We start from the raw sequence: 14,066 nt of genomic DNA, 5'->3' as shown, positions 1-14,066 counted from the left end.
GTAATAGCATTATTTTATAAACGTAGGTACGTACATAGAATCAACTTATTTTAGGTAGGCACTAGCTCATGCGTGTAATAATATTAGCGTGATAAAGTGATAATTGTTAATATTATATCTCTTAATTAGCCTAAAAGTTAGAAAGTAATAGGTACTACTTACTTATCAGGATCCGAGTTATGTTTTTGCTATACCAATTGATACTGCATTATCAAACTTGAAGGTTATAATCTAAGCCTATCTTTCTGTAATCTAAATTAATGTAAGAAAGTGGAAATACTTTCTTGTTTCTACCCGTATTTAAGGGAAACAACTCACCCGATTTGAAAAATAAATTTACTGTTGGGAAGCTATGTTATCACAGCACTGCTAATAGGATTTCCTAATATAGGTCATGTAATTCACTGAAAAGAGCTTTAATTTCTGTAGAAGTAAACAAAGTAACCTTATTTTGTTAAACGTATATTATATTCATCTTACATATTTATTACATTTGTGATAAAATTTTATAAACCTACTTAACTCTTCTACCCATCCATAAACTATTCCATAGCTATTTATTTGGTGATATCGGCAATTCTACTTAGAAGGATTTGTCAACAAAATGAAGTATTACAATACTAAAATTATATTTATGAAATATCTAAGGACTTCCGACCTGCTTAAAACCAACTTTCAAATAGAAAAAATGTATCCAAATCGGTTTATCCGTTTAAGATCTACGGTCCACAGACATCACTCTCATAGCACTCGAGCTTTTAACACCCCTTTTTTGTATCCTTACATAACAGTACTCTTATAAAATATTTGTTATATACTTATAGAATATATTTTATCTATGGGCTTATAGAAGGATGTATAATGATATGTTTCAAATCAGGAACTGAACTACAGGATTCTTGAGCCTGCTCAACTTCTGCCTCCATAATTAATTTGGCTATTTCGAATTTCAGTGTAGCTTGTCGCTGCAATTTCATCTTTTTTATCGTCCTTGCGTAGCCTAAGAAAATTAAGTCTGTTTCGTCCAAGTCGGCGATGTCTGCTCGGCTATTATTTTGGTCTCTTTTAGCGAAGTAACTGATAACCCTGTCTGCGTCTGATTCATGGCTCTGTGTGACGTAAGTATCATCGATCAATGGGTCAGGACTGGCGTGCATTCTTCGTGATTTGTTTATCGATCTGGAATTCTTTGAATGGGAGTTGGATCCCGCAAATTCTAGGTAGGGTTGTAAGAACTCCATCTGTGTACCCCATGGCCAGGTTTTATATCGTTCAACATGTCTATTGTTGGCTGAAATTGTCTCGTTTTGGGCTCTTAGGTACTTCCCGTAGGAGTCTCTTAAATTCTTCCATTTAGATTTAAGTGCATCACCTGTAAACAATAAGAGAGTTGTTCGGTAAAGTTAGCAAACAGCACAGAACAAGGTACCTACGGTCGTGAACAGTACACAACATCGATAAAGTACCTATACAATCGGTATCCGCGTTGCCAGACGGGACTCCCGCCAAAATCGGGAACAAGAGCACTTACACCTTTACCTAATATTAAATTATATTCAAAATCTCGAAACATCTGGTCTTATTATATTTGCCTCTAGGCCTCTATGTATTAAAAATGAAAGAGAGAATTTGTTTGTTTCGCTTTCAACCTAAAATGGCTGAACCGATTAAGGTGAAATTGATATGCGGCATGCGCAAACTGAGATCCTTGAGACTAAGATACGATTTGTATAGGTGTGGGACGTAGATCCCTCGAAATGCAGACGAGATTACGAGCGAAATCTACTAAGTCCTAACAAATATTAAAATTCTCGAAAAATTGCGAAAAGCATAAGTTGTATCAAAACATAATGCGTAGGTCGGTATTATCTGTTTACGTTTCTAGTAAAATAAAGTGAAATCTCACCGCCTCCAACATCTCGCAGTGCTTCTGCAATTTTGTCCCATATTTTGTCTTTGAGATGTTTATTTTTGTAATCATCGTGTGTTGTGTCATACAGGACAGGATAGCTTCGAATAGTTTCGATTAACCTCTCAGTTTTTTCCGCCATTTTGTGTCTCCGTTCGCGCGGTCTGGCGCGAGGCCGCGAGCAACTGGCCGCCACCGCCACCGTGACGCGCGTGCGCGAGGGGCGCGCGGTGGCGGGCAGAGGCAGAGATAACTGCAGCGGGCGCGGGGCACTCGCCTGACGCATACCTACTAATAGGTATGTAGATATGTCTCTTCGTTGTAATAGCTTCACAAGGTCCTTCGCACTTTTCTGAAATATTTAACTACAAAAAAATGCTAGTCCGACTCGGACACCCAGGGGTCCGTGCGTAGGATTATTATAAATAGTTCACTGAATAGACCCACTGACCATATTTTTTTTATGAAAACTTCATATTTCTTAACTCTTAACTTTATATGTCAATTTTGAAGTATTCAATACTTCAAAATTGACACACCCATCCTTCAAGTATTCTAAGAAGACCGCGTCCTCAATAAAAATAATGTGCTATAGACAGGTTTCCGTTAAAGGAACCTCGGGTTGATACATATTTCCATCCTTCGTGGATTTACAACACCGTTTTATGGTTTACATACTTCGAAGACAAAGACCTGATTGGTATTTTTTTTATATTTTACTTAACGACTTAATTACATCCAATAGTTATGAGATTATTTAATGTAAATGTGGTCTATAAAGATACAACTGTCCAAATATAATATGTATGTTTGCCCAGTTAGGTATATCAAAATTCATGACCTACGACCATATCACAAGTAGGTATGTACCTACCATATTATAAGTAGTCGTAGGTCACGAATTTTGATTCTGTTGAGTGCGTCAATATGTGCGCCTTTTTGTGTTGAATAAGCAGATTTATCTTTTTATTTCACGTGAATTTAGAGACCTAAGAATACTGTTTAAATTCCAAAATGATATATCTACGAATCCAGAGTGTGACATAGTGATCTCATAAGTATTCTGTTTCTTTGCACTTAATACTCATTTGGGTCACCTTTTTTTGATGGTGTTAGTACTGATCACACATTAGGTATGTAAGTGTCTACTGATTAGGTCAATGAAATCCAGGCTACTAGCTTAAAAAAACAATCTGAAAAGAACCGACGAGGATTTTACTTACCTACATAGAATTCTTTAGAAAATAAATGGCAAATAAATGGCAAAAAAAGGAGAAAGAGAAGGAAACTTTTGTTCAATATCTATAAATAAATCATTTAATTAATTAACAAACAGTTTTACTGCTAAAAGTTTAACATAGCGACTACGGTAACAAATCACTCAATCCAAAAGATACTCCATCCCTATGGCCGATCGTTAACTTTCGAAGTAACACGCCCCGTTTTGATGAACAATATTATTATTACTTTGATTTACTATGATGCATAATGCCCGGTAAAATTCAGATGAGTACCTAAATGTAATTTTCTTCAAATGTTACTACACATAAACGGAAGCCTCTGCGGGGCTCTTATGAGCCGAAGCCTGCCAGGGCTGCAGGATTGTTTAAAAATGTTACCACGTCATAGTACACAAAGCTTTACATCATAAAAGTTTTAAGATACTCCTTTTCACTGAAATCCGTCGAGTCGATAGATGCAGGGGTTACATGATAATTTTCCATGTCGAAAGAAAACAAAAGTTATCATATAGGTAGCTTATGTACAGATATTACATTACATCATTTGTATTCCTCTTTTGGAGGCTTCTTTGTACCTTAATATTAAGCACCTCTAGGTACTGAAACTTACAAAATACTAACGTTTTTGGTACCTAATTACTTTCGTTTTACAAAATTTACTTTGACTGGCCCATTGTTTCTCAGCACAAGATCGGCTATGAATTCAATTTCTGATGGTTTCGTCACTGGCTTCAATTCAAACTTGCGCAGCACTTCCGCGACGGCGAGTTTCATTTCCAACATGGCGAACTTTTGACCTGGAACAAAAAAAAAACAACTTAACATTTCTCCCAAAACATGGAGGAACTCGTCATGACAAGATGGTCACCATTCCAAGGACCAACCGCGAACCTTATGACTGATCGAACCGTGCCCTATCTCTTAGCAACGAGTTCCTTATGCATTGTAAGTCAATATCATTTATAATAATTATATAATTAAGTGATAAAAAAGTGCGTCTTTGTCACTTACATTTTTCAAAATATTAATCATACTTATAAGTATTTTTCAAGGTTCCTAAGATAGGTAGGTACATCTGATATTACTGATTAATTTAGTACTCACGTACCTACTTTTAATTTATAAACACGCCGTAATCATTCCGAAATTGATATACCAGATTAAGATAGGCGTCCATAATCAGGAAGAAAAAATGGGACAAGGGTATGATGCAGAAAGTCTCCTTGGAATGGCACGAGTAGCATTTAACTTGTCTCTGGAACCTCCATTGTATTATTTCTACTACAAACACTTCCACTAAAGAGTAATTTGACTACGGTTTTTTTACAACTAATAGTTTACCATCTAAGGACCTACCTATACAATTTCTAGGACCAGCGCTGAACGGTATGTAGGCATAAGGGTGTCTCCCCACGCTGTTCTCAGGCAGGAACCTGTCTGGGTCGAAACGCTCCGGGTCTTCGAACAAATCTTCACGGTGATGCATGTCATAAATGGGTATGTGGCACAGAGTATCAGCTGGTACTTGGTAGCCACCTAGAAAGGAAAAACAAATAAAGTAAGTTTGAGTCAATTTTAAATCATTAAAGTAAAATATTTTTTATTATTTTTCACATATTATATTTTCAATTTATTCAACTATGTATTTGACTATTGTAAAAGTTTGGGAGTGAGTAAAATTTTTAAGTAAAATAATAGGCTTACTTAGTATTGTGGTTTCATTCAATTTTCGGCTGATGAAGTGCACTGGCGGGTAGATTCGCAGCGACTCCTTGATGCAACGCTCCATGTACTTCATCTTGGCTAAGTCGTCCATGGTGAGCCATCGCTCCGAGTCGCCTAATATTTCATTCAGCTCTTCTATAATTTTATCCTAGAATATCAAATAAATACTTATCTACTATTACGCCCAAGTTAATCAATATCATCGTCTCAACTGGCCATTTGATATTTTACTGTTGTCTTTTTAAATAAAAAAATTTAAATATACATCTAAAGCAGTGCATTAAATACTTTCGTTTTATAGGGCACGTTCTTTCTAAACTTCTAAATGACCACTTACTTGGACGTCTTTGTGATGAGCGAGCAACATGAACATGAAGGTCAGTCCAGATGCAGTTGTGTCATGTCCCTGTAAGGAATAGTCAGTTTTGAAACAATTTCTTAACACTACCTTTGTAAATTTTATTCTTCATAGAAGTCAAATAGGAGAACAGTAAAATGGGAATAACAATAAATAAAAAGTGCCTTAAAAGCCACGTGTAGCCACTGTCCAAAATAACTCCCACTCTTAGGTGACTGGCTACATACATTTAATATGCCATGAACTTGTTCTTAGCAGTTGTTGGTTTTGCACTTACTTCAAACATAAATGTATCGACCTCCTCTTGGATGCCAGTTTTGTCAATCAGTCCTTCCTTCTCAGCAGACAAGAGCAGATCTAACATAGCTGTCTTCTTCTTTTTCTTGTAAACAAAAACTTCTTCACTGTCGTTATTATCTCCTATTGTATGGAAACCATATTGTTCCACGTAATCTCTCCTTTGTTTTATCACATCTTCAGTAAAGTTTTTTACTGTTTTTACGCTTCGTTTTTGCATACGTCCTAATGAAGTCAAATTGAATACTGTTTCAGGATAAAGGTAGATCCTGATGAACCTTTGACAAAATACGTATCCGAGATCATAGATAGCTTGCTTGTATGACTGGACTGTGCCTGTCAGATCTTCAGATAGCTGCGTACCCATTGCAGTTTCTGAAAAAAATTTAGACACAATTATTTTTATTAAAACAATATTATTGAAAAATATTAAAATACCTTTAAACTGTACAATCTACTTTCGAGTTGGAGTTGGAGTTCCAAATAGAAGCTACCCACCACATATGGAGTTAAGTGTATATTCAGACAGTAAAGGTACAACATCCACATCTTGTCCAGCGGTTTGTTCCAATTTTTCCAGAAAACGTTGCGTGTTCTCTTGTATGATGTCACAGAACTGACGCAGGATGTTGAAGTGGAAAGCAGGAGTCAGGATCTTCCTTCGTTCCTGCCATTTTGCACCTGAAAATGCGACAATGCGAGACATGAGGAAATATTGACCATAAATAAATATTCGTTGAGAAGTTGTTTCTGTAATGTACATATGATTTTCTTTATGGCATGAAATATTAGAAGCATTTAGCATAAATGAAGCATTATTTGTATTCTAAAATTCTTACATTTTTTGTGTAAAAGCAATGAGCATATTTAAAAATTACGTGTCCTTCGCGAGTCTGGCTGGTGGTCGCTGTCTAAGTTTTGTTTTTACTTCCTCATTTGTTTTGGTTTATCAATACGAACTATTTAAACCTTCAACTACAAATCGCGTGTAGGTACGTGAATAATTGTGCGCTAATGAGACCTACTGTTTTGATAATTCTCTTTCAGACTTGGGTATAGATGATTCAGGTATTATAACTGTCTTCTACGATCTGACTGGATATCGACGATGACACTTTTACCGATTGATATGACACAAACTTTTAGTATGATGTTTACCTACTACAGATAGCTATGCTGTAATCTGCAACCACGTGCCTCGTAGGTGATATCTATGAACTTCTTGGAAAAAAATCACGAAAATGTGTTTCAGAAAAACAATTATGAATATAAAAGCCACGAAAATGAGTTTAATAATCTTATGTTCGGGAAATGTTCCTAATTTCTGGGAATGAAAGCATTCATACTGTCATGTTACAGTCTTTTTATCGCACAGTCTGTATGGATGCAGGCCTGTGCCTCCTCGCACACGGAGAAGGATTGAGTATTAATACCCATTCATACTCTAATGTAAAAATGGCAACATAACTTTATAGTAATAGAAATAAGTACGTACCATTATAATAGAAATAAGTACGCACCATTACTGAGCAGTAATCCGTCTTGGAGCCAGGGCTTTAAAATTGTGTAGATGATACTCTTTTCGCCATACTTCATGCTGGACATAATCAACTAAAAAGAATACAACAAATCTCTATATCTAGAGTAGGTATATGGATATGAAATGTTTGTGTTTAGACACGATACATACAGACTTTAATCTCTTCATAGTATGTACACATTGTCTACTGTCAAAATACCAAAATTCTGCCCATTATTGAAATTTATTTTATATTGTACAAAATATAGGCATTTGATTACACATAAGTAGTATCTACATTTTTCTCTTTAAAAATGATCTTATAAAATACTCGGGAAATGTTAAGTAGGATACGAACCTCGACATCTTCAGGATTGAATACCAGCACTGCACCAAACGGGTACGCCCAAATACGATAGATTCCATTCCATTTTTTGGCGTATTCTCTTCTCACTTTCATCACATCCACTGCGTAAATGGAAATTATAAGACGTTAGTTTATAAATTTTGAAAAAAATAACTAAAAATAATTGACATAATTTCTGTCTATTGCCGTAAGCTTTATAATCTAAAGGTCCTAAAACATTAAATAGCTCCTACGTATTAACGTAACTAAATAAGTTTAAGAATTCAAAGAAAATGATCAGAGAAAAGTAAAAGTAAACGACCAAACCACACCTGAAGATTTGATAATCCTGAGTCCATTTCCCACGATGAAATCATCAGGAGGACCTGGTAACTTCTTGATCATCCGAGCTCGTTCATTATAGTTTAGACACAGGTCCAGAACACATAAAAATATTATTAAAGCGCAAAGGTACAGCCACATATCTGATAGCGACCTAGCGAACCAGTGAATATCAACAAACTGGCAAAACACACGATAACTTTCGAAGATACTTATGCATAATAAAGGCACGTGTATAATATTAATCATATCAACATAATGAAAAAAATATGAAACTTAGTCACAATAAAGTTATCTTGTGGAAATTATTCCAAATAGTTTTTATATGACTAATTTTACTTACCGTAAATATGTTATGAATTATGAAAGACAGGACGACACACATCATGGCTGACCATATCATGGGTCATCCTGCCAGCCACAATCAGAAAAAAAAGTGTCATATTATTTCCTGTTTTTTTTTTTTTGGTTAAGGGCGAGTACCTACTTGCACAGACACATAACTAAGTGCAGACACATAATTCTGCCGGTTTAACGAATTTTTACCACAATTACTTGGTAATTATTAAGATTAAAAAAAAAAGTTATGTCACAATGTGTCCAGCGCATTGATCGTTTTTGTGTATTTTTTCTACCTACAAGGTATTTCAGATATTTTTTATGATCACTAATTCCTACTTAGAGATTCCTAGTTCTCGAAAATGGTCTTCGTCTACTTAATAAATAAATACTTTATAAGACTAAATAATGTTTAATTGCATTATCAAACATAGTGTCTGTACGGACTAGTAAAAAAAGTATTGTACATAACTTCATGTTAGACGTTTTATCAAATATCTGTTTTTTCTGTTCTTAGGTACTCCTAACTTGACTTATTGACCTGTGACGATTGTGTAACCGAGACAATTTCATATCTTAATTTTTTTTATGTATTTAGGCACATACGTCTTAGGTCTCGCCAATTAAATTATCTACCTACTCATTCTCTTCCTTTACTAACGATTTTTCTTACAACAAACTGAAAGAAATATTTATTTGGTATGCAAATAAATTATACGAATATTAGTAAGTCACTGCACCACGTTAAGCCGGGAGGCTTAATGTTGATGGAGGTGCAAATTACCAATGAGTTTCATCTGTTTGAAGTTATGTCTATGGTTAATATAAAACTATCGTAGTTTCTCCTATAAAATATTACTAATTGAATTCCAGCCAGTGTGAACTTTTGTCGTCCATTTATCGCCAAGGGTTGTGATTGATATGGTTGAACACTTGCGTATTGACTCATTGCATATCAATCAACAATATTTGCAGTGTAACAATGATAATAAAAAACGAATTACAAAATAAAATTTATTGAATAACTTGATAATGCTTGACTATGCATACTTACAATGTAAATTAATACAGTGTTCATAAAATAGGTTTCTTATGTAAGATTAGTTTTGGCAGGTTACGATATAAATGGCAGGAAAAATAGAACTCTGCGTCTTCATTACAAAGGCACTAAGGTGCAGCCGTCTTTTGTCTCTCTTTGAAATTGACGATCACCGGACCATCATTTCGTAGAATCAAATCGGCAACAAATCGAATATCCGCTGGACGAGTGACAGGTTCCAATACGAAGTTCCGCAATACATTTGCGACGGCTATCTTCATTTCTATCATTGCGAATTTCTGGCCTGAAATTGATAAGGCAAAAATTAGACCCATCCATATCATGAATGTTTTTCTTGAAGGTAAAATTGGTGGGTCTTTATTGGCAGACTTCAAGAACGAGTGTTAGAAAATAACAATAACGCAACGTCATTGTATTTCGATTAGTGGGCCCAAAGGTCGGTTGGCAGTGTTTATTTCTCAGTTTATCGTGAATCCAATCAGACTTTTTATTATAGTAGGTCTGATACTGGCCAAATTCCTGATCGTTGTAATCTCCATACTGATTCATGAATTCAATCAAATTATCGAAGATATATGTATAGACTACAGATCACGCTGTAAATGTTCTCTGGGGCACGATTCTGCTAATTTTACTTCAGCGACACTCCATTCTCATTCGACTGAGATCCAATCACGACTCAATTACGATTGAAGTGTACCTATGTGGCATTCCGATATTTTTTCTTTGAAATAAACGTTTTTAAGTATCCTTTTCTGTCATTAAATAATGAATCATTTTGTCTGCAAATTATTTACGATTTGATTGTAGAGCAAACTACCGTATAGATAGACCAAATGGGAGACCAATCGCAAACCAATCGAATGTCGTTGGAATACGATTGGTTTTGTATTAGTAGCAGAATGCCCGCTAAGCTTAAAACTGCGATTCAATTTCTATTCAATTTTGACATTATTAACTTAGCAGAATCGGGCCCCTGGTATTATTATCAAGTGTTATAGTAACCTATTGTCACATCTTATATTGTTTTATTATTATAATGAGAAAATTAGGTATTCAGTGCAGCCATAGACCATGAGGGCTTTTGTCCTGGGCAGAGCAAAGTCCTTTGTTTTTTTCCTTTAAAATGATACTAGGCATGCGAGTAATTATCAAAATAATTGGAGATTAGCACAGCGATTTTGATAACATCTGCATAATTTGAAGTAAGTAGTTAACCCAGTAATATCGAGTTGATATTTCGGATTAAGATATTGGCGATGTTATTATAGATTGCGTGTTATGTCCCGCCATTCAGATCCAGTGGAGATTATTTAACTTTTCTAATCAGTGAACCGATAAAGTACTTTTAATTAAGATCACTTATGTACCTAAGTACTGAGGTCAACTTCTTGAATACCCAATCACATTTCGTGTTTCCGTAGGTAATGTTCCAAGTGAGTGAATACCTACATCCTGCTTGAAAGATTAGGTAACAGTTCTCGTATTGAGATATAATTATACAATTGAGTTAAGACCTAATCTTAAGTATTTTTTTTATCATCGAGATTTTTTTATTATTTTCCTCATTTTTTTTCGTTCAGTTTTGAAGAAAGTAGGTACCTACTTCTATTGTTTATAAATTATTAAGACATCATTGGCTTCCAAAATACAAAAGAAAAACTACCAGACAATGCATTCACATAGTAGACACAAATATAGACTTCTCTACCTTTTGAAAAAATCAACTGTATTTTTGAAAAAATCAAACAAAACGTATGTAACGTTACCTATGCAATTCCTTGGTCCAGCACTGAACGGTATGTACGCATAAGGATGGCGCCCCACGCTGTTCTCCGGCAGGAACCGATCCGGATCAAACTGGTGCGGGTTCTTGAACAAGTCGGGTCGGTAGTGCAGATCTAATATCAGAATGTGACAGAAAGTGCCGGCTGGAACCGTGTATTTACCTGAAATACAAGAGGTACTTGGTTACGGTGCGTCCTATGAGAACGATGGATGCGAACGCAAAGCGGCGTGGTGCGATACGAAAACAACAAACAGCCGATTTCTTTTTATGTGGCTTATAAAATGACTGCGCATCGCACCGTACCGACTTGCATTCTCTTCGGATCGCTTAGCGTCGTTCCGCCTATACAGGAGTTAGGACATACCCTGACAAAACGTATATCTATTTCAAGCCATACATACTCAGTACTGTATCTTCGTTCAAATTGCGGCTGATGAAGTGCACTGGTGGATACATCCGCAAGGACTCCTTGATACAACATTCTAAATATTTCATCTTTGATAAATCTTCCATTTTGATTGGCCTGTCCGAATCTCCGAATATATCGTCTAACTCCTGTACTATTTTGTCCTAAAAATAATAATTACATTGCAAAATTAAAGTTACCATGCTGGGCACTTTCAACTTCAAGCAAAATATTTCAAGGGTTATTCGCTTTCAGAACCTTTTTATTTGTTCATATCTTCAATCGACGGGCAAACAAATGAGAACACGTAGGTTTAACTTAAAAACAGATTACGTACCTGAATATCCTTATGGTTTGCGATCAACATAAAGCAAAATGTCAGACCAGCGGCTGTTGTGTCATGTCCCTGGAATTTAATTGTAAAAGTGAATTAAGTGCTTTCATCTATTTTACACATTACTGTTGTAACATAGTCTAGGCTAACATTTTTACCGACCTCAAACATGAACGTGTCGACTTCTTCTTGAACGCCCAACTTATCTATAAGGCCTTCTTTCTCAGCGGACAGGAGTAAGTCTAACATAGCAGTTTTCTTCTTTTTCTTATACACATAGGAGTCATCTTGATCAACTTCTAGTTCTTCATTTAAATATGGTCCATACTTGTCTATGTACTCCCGCCTTTGTTGAATTACTTTTTCAGTGAAATTATGAACGATTTTCAAATATTTCGTTTGCAATCTTCCCAACGAGGTTAGGTTATGTATAAAATCGACATACAAATATATTCTGACGAATCGTTCGAAGAATACCTGTCCGATATCATAGATAGCTTTTTTGTAGGATTTGGCAGCACCTGAATTATCGTCCCCTAGTTGGGTGCCCATTGCCGTTTCTGAAAATATTTACACACACATGCGTACAAAAAAGTTGGTATGTATTTAGAACACAATTGTTTTCAAAGTATTTATAAATAGGTATTTTAGCACGTATTTATAAAAATAACATAAAACTTTAAAAAAATTATATAACTCGATGATACATTTATATCATTAGCTTTTTTTCATTCGTTACTTTTCCACTGATACAAGGTCGTTAGTACTTAAATAAAAAAAATAGGTATTTTAATACCTGATAAAATGAACATGTAAAAACAACAAAAGAGTTCATTAAAAGTTGATTGTATTTTAAAACTTAGATAAAATGTATATGTACCACAAATCGAGTTCAGGGTGAATTCTGAAAGTACAGGAATAATATCTATTGGTTTTCCAGCAGTTTCTTTTAGGCTATCAAGGAATCTGTGACTGTTTTCTTCAATAATTTCGCAGAACTGCTTTAATATATTGAAGTGAAAAGCAGGCGTGAGAATCTTCCTTCTTTCTTGCCATTTGGAGCCTGAAAACCAACATGAGTTATACATCAAAGTACAGTAATCAAGTTGCTAAAAATAAATAATATTTGTATTAGATAAAAAGGAAAAAATAAAATATTCGTCTGCTACTAGACAAAATACTTTTTTTTTTCAAAAACTTAAGCTTAACGTTTTTAACAAAAACTTAGTAAAAAGGCTTAGATATTACTTTTTCCATTTCAATTAAATGCACAATATACGTTACCGTTGCTGACCAGTAATCCATCTCTTAACCAAGGCTTCAGAAACTTGTAGACAAAACTTTTTTCCCCATATTTCATACCCGACATAATAATCTGAAAATATCGTTTATATCAAAGAAATAATCATATTATATTCATAACCATCAATCATAATATTGCTTAATACAATAAAGAACAATTGTAGCGGCACAATTTTTTTTATCAAAATTTTGTCCAAGAGACAAGGCTTAGGAGGTCAGAATGGCCGTAGGTCAATGTTATACACTAAGTACCTACTCGGCTGCATTCGGCCTGGCTTCCGGCCTATGGACGACCTCAACATAGTTGGGACAAGATTAGCCAGATAAGTAAATAGCTTCATTTTATTAGAGTATTGTAATTTTAGATACCTAAATGTGCATAAATGAGATCAATTATATTTTTTGTATCTTCAAATATGAAGTACATACCTCTATATCTTCCGGATTGTAAATAAAAACAGCTCCCATCGGATATACCCACACTCTGAAGATTCCTTTAAATGCGTTGCTCAATGTTCTCCCCATTTTCATGATCTCAACTGTGGATTAATTAAATTGTTTCTAATTCTAATAAAACAGCATGAAGCATGCATTTTTGTGATACATTTTACAAACAGTATCCTGAGAGCAACTAGTCCCTTTCGCTTTGATAATATTAAGTGAGGGTTTCCTCTGTTACTATTGAGAGATTAATATAAAAAAAGGTTCTCCAAAATAGCGAATGAAATGAGCGGTTTACCTGGGGAGCGAATGACAGTCAATCCATTTCCAAAAATAAAGTCATCTTTAGGACCTGGTATCTTCCTGACCAATCGAGCCCTTTTATTGTAGTTAAACAATATGTGAACAATACAAAGAAAAACTATTATTCCAATTAAGTAAACGAACATTTTGATTGACGTGCAAGTACAGCATACACAAAAGCACTACTGATAGCAACTGAAATGTACCTAGTATCTCAACAAGACTTTGCTCAATGTTATTTTAGGTATACTATATATGTATATAAGAGTAAGCCCGTCTGCCTGTTGCATTATAATGATGTAGTTTATCGAGTGCAGCAATCGCAAATATTACTATACAATATTAGGCGCTAAAA

The 14,066-nt window shown here is 35.0% G+C and overlaps 2 protein-coding genes across 2 annotated transcripts; both read right to left on the bottom strand.

Annotated features, from left to right (window-relative positions):
• Positions 1-836: 836 nt before the first annotated feature.
• On the bottom strand, positions 837-2,051 carry LOC110378940 (transcription factor Adf-1). Its single transcript, XM_021338400.3, has 2 exons — positions 1,907-2,051; positions 837-1,372 (listed from the first exon to the last, which is right to left on the bottom strand). The coding sequence occupies exons 1-2, from the start codon at positions 2,049-2,051 to the stop codon at positions 837-839; spliced, it is 681 nt and encodes a 226-aa protein (XP_021194075.3).
• Positions 2,052-3,210: 1,159 nt separating this feature from the next.
• LOC110378939 (uncharacterized) lies at positions 3,211-13,913 on the bottom strand. Its single transcript, XM_049836426.2, has 19 exons — positions 13,707-13,913; positions 13,397-13,506; positions 12,950-13,040; positions 12,546-12,728; positions 11,828-12,225; positions 11,669-11,737; positions 11,327-11,495; positions 10,906-11,085; positions 9,245-9,419; positions 8,284-8,291; positions 7,728-8,012; positions 7,408-7,517; positions 7,051-7,141; positions 6,029-6,211; positions 5,511-5,905; positions 5,213-5,281; positions 4,855-5,023; positions 4,507-4,686; positions 3,211-3,947 (listed from the first exon to the last, which is right to left on the bottom strand). The coding sequence occupies exons 1-19, from the start codon at positions 13,855-13,857 to the stop codon at positions 3,787-3,789; spliced, it is 3,177 nt and encodes a 1,058-aa protein (XP_049692383.2). The 5' UTR covers positions 13,858-13,913; the 3' UTR covers positions 3,211-3,786.
• Between the last annotated feature and the right edge of the window lie 153 nt (positions 13,914-14,066).

This window comes from Helicoverpa armigera, chromosome 3 (assembly GCF_030705265.1).
Source record: "Helicoverpa armigera isolate CAAS_96S chromosome 3, ASM3070526v1, whole genome shotgun sequence".
NCBI classification, from domain to species: Eukaryota; Metazoa; Arthropoda; class Insecta; order Lepidoptera; family Noctuidae; genus Helicoverpa; species Helicoverpa armigera.
This window is presented reverse-complemented; position numbering and strand designations above follow the sequence as displayed.

Bases quoted from the DNA above. Each gene is read 5' to 3' on its own strand.
- LOC110378940 (XM_021338400.3), bottom strand. From the start codon at position 2,051: ATGGCGGAAAAAACTGAGAGGTTAATCGAAACTATTCGAAGCTATCCT. The intron at 1,373-1,906 runs GTGAGATTTCAC...TATTGTTTACAG, and splicing joins ACTGCGAGATGTTGGAGGCG to GTGATGCACTTAAATCTAAA.
- LOC110378939 (XM_049836426.2), bottom strand. From the start codon at position 13,857: ATGTTCGTTTACTTAATTGGAATAATAGTTTTTCTTTGTATTGTTCAC. The intron at 5,024-5,212 runs GTAAGTGGTCAT...TTGATATTCTAG, and splicing joins CTCATCACAAAGACGTCCAA to GATAAAATTATAGAAGAGCT. The intron at 4,687-4,854 runs GTAAGCCTATTA...TTTCCTTTCTAG, and splicing joins GAATGAAACCACAATACTAA to GTGGCTACCAAGTACCAGCT.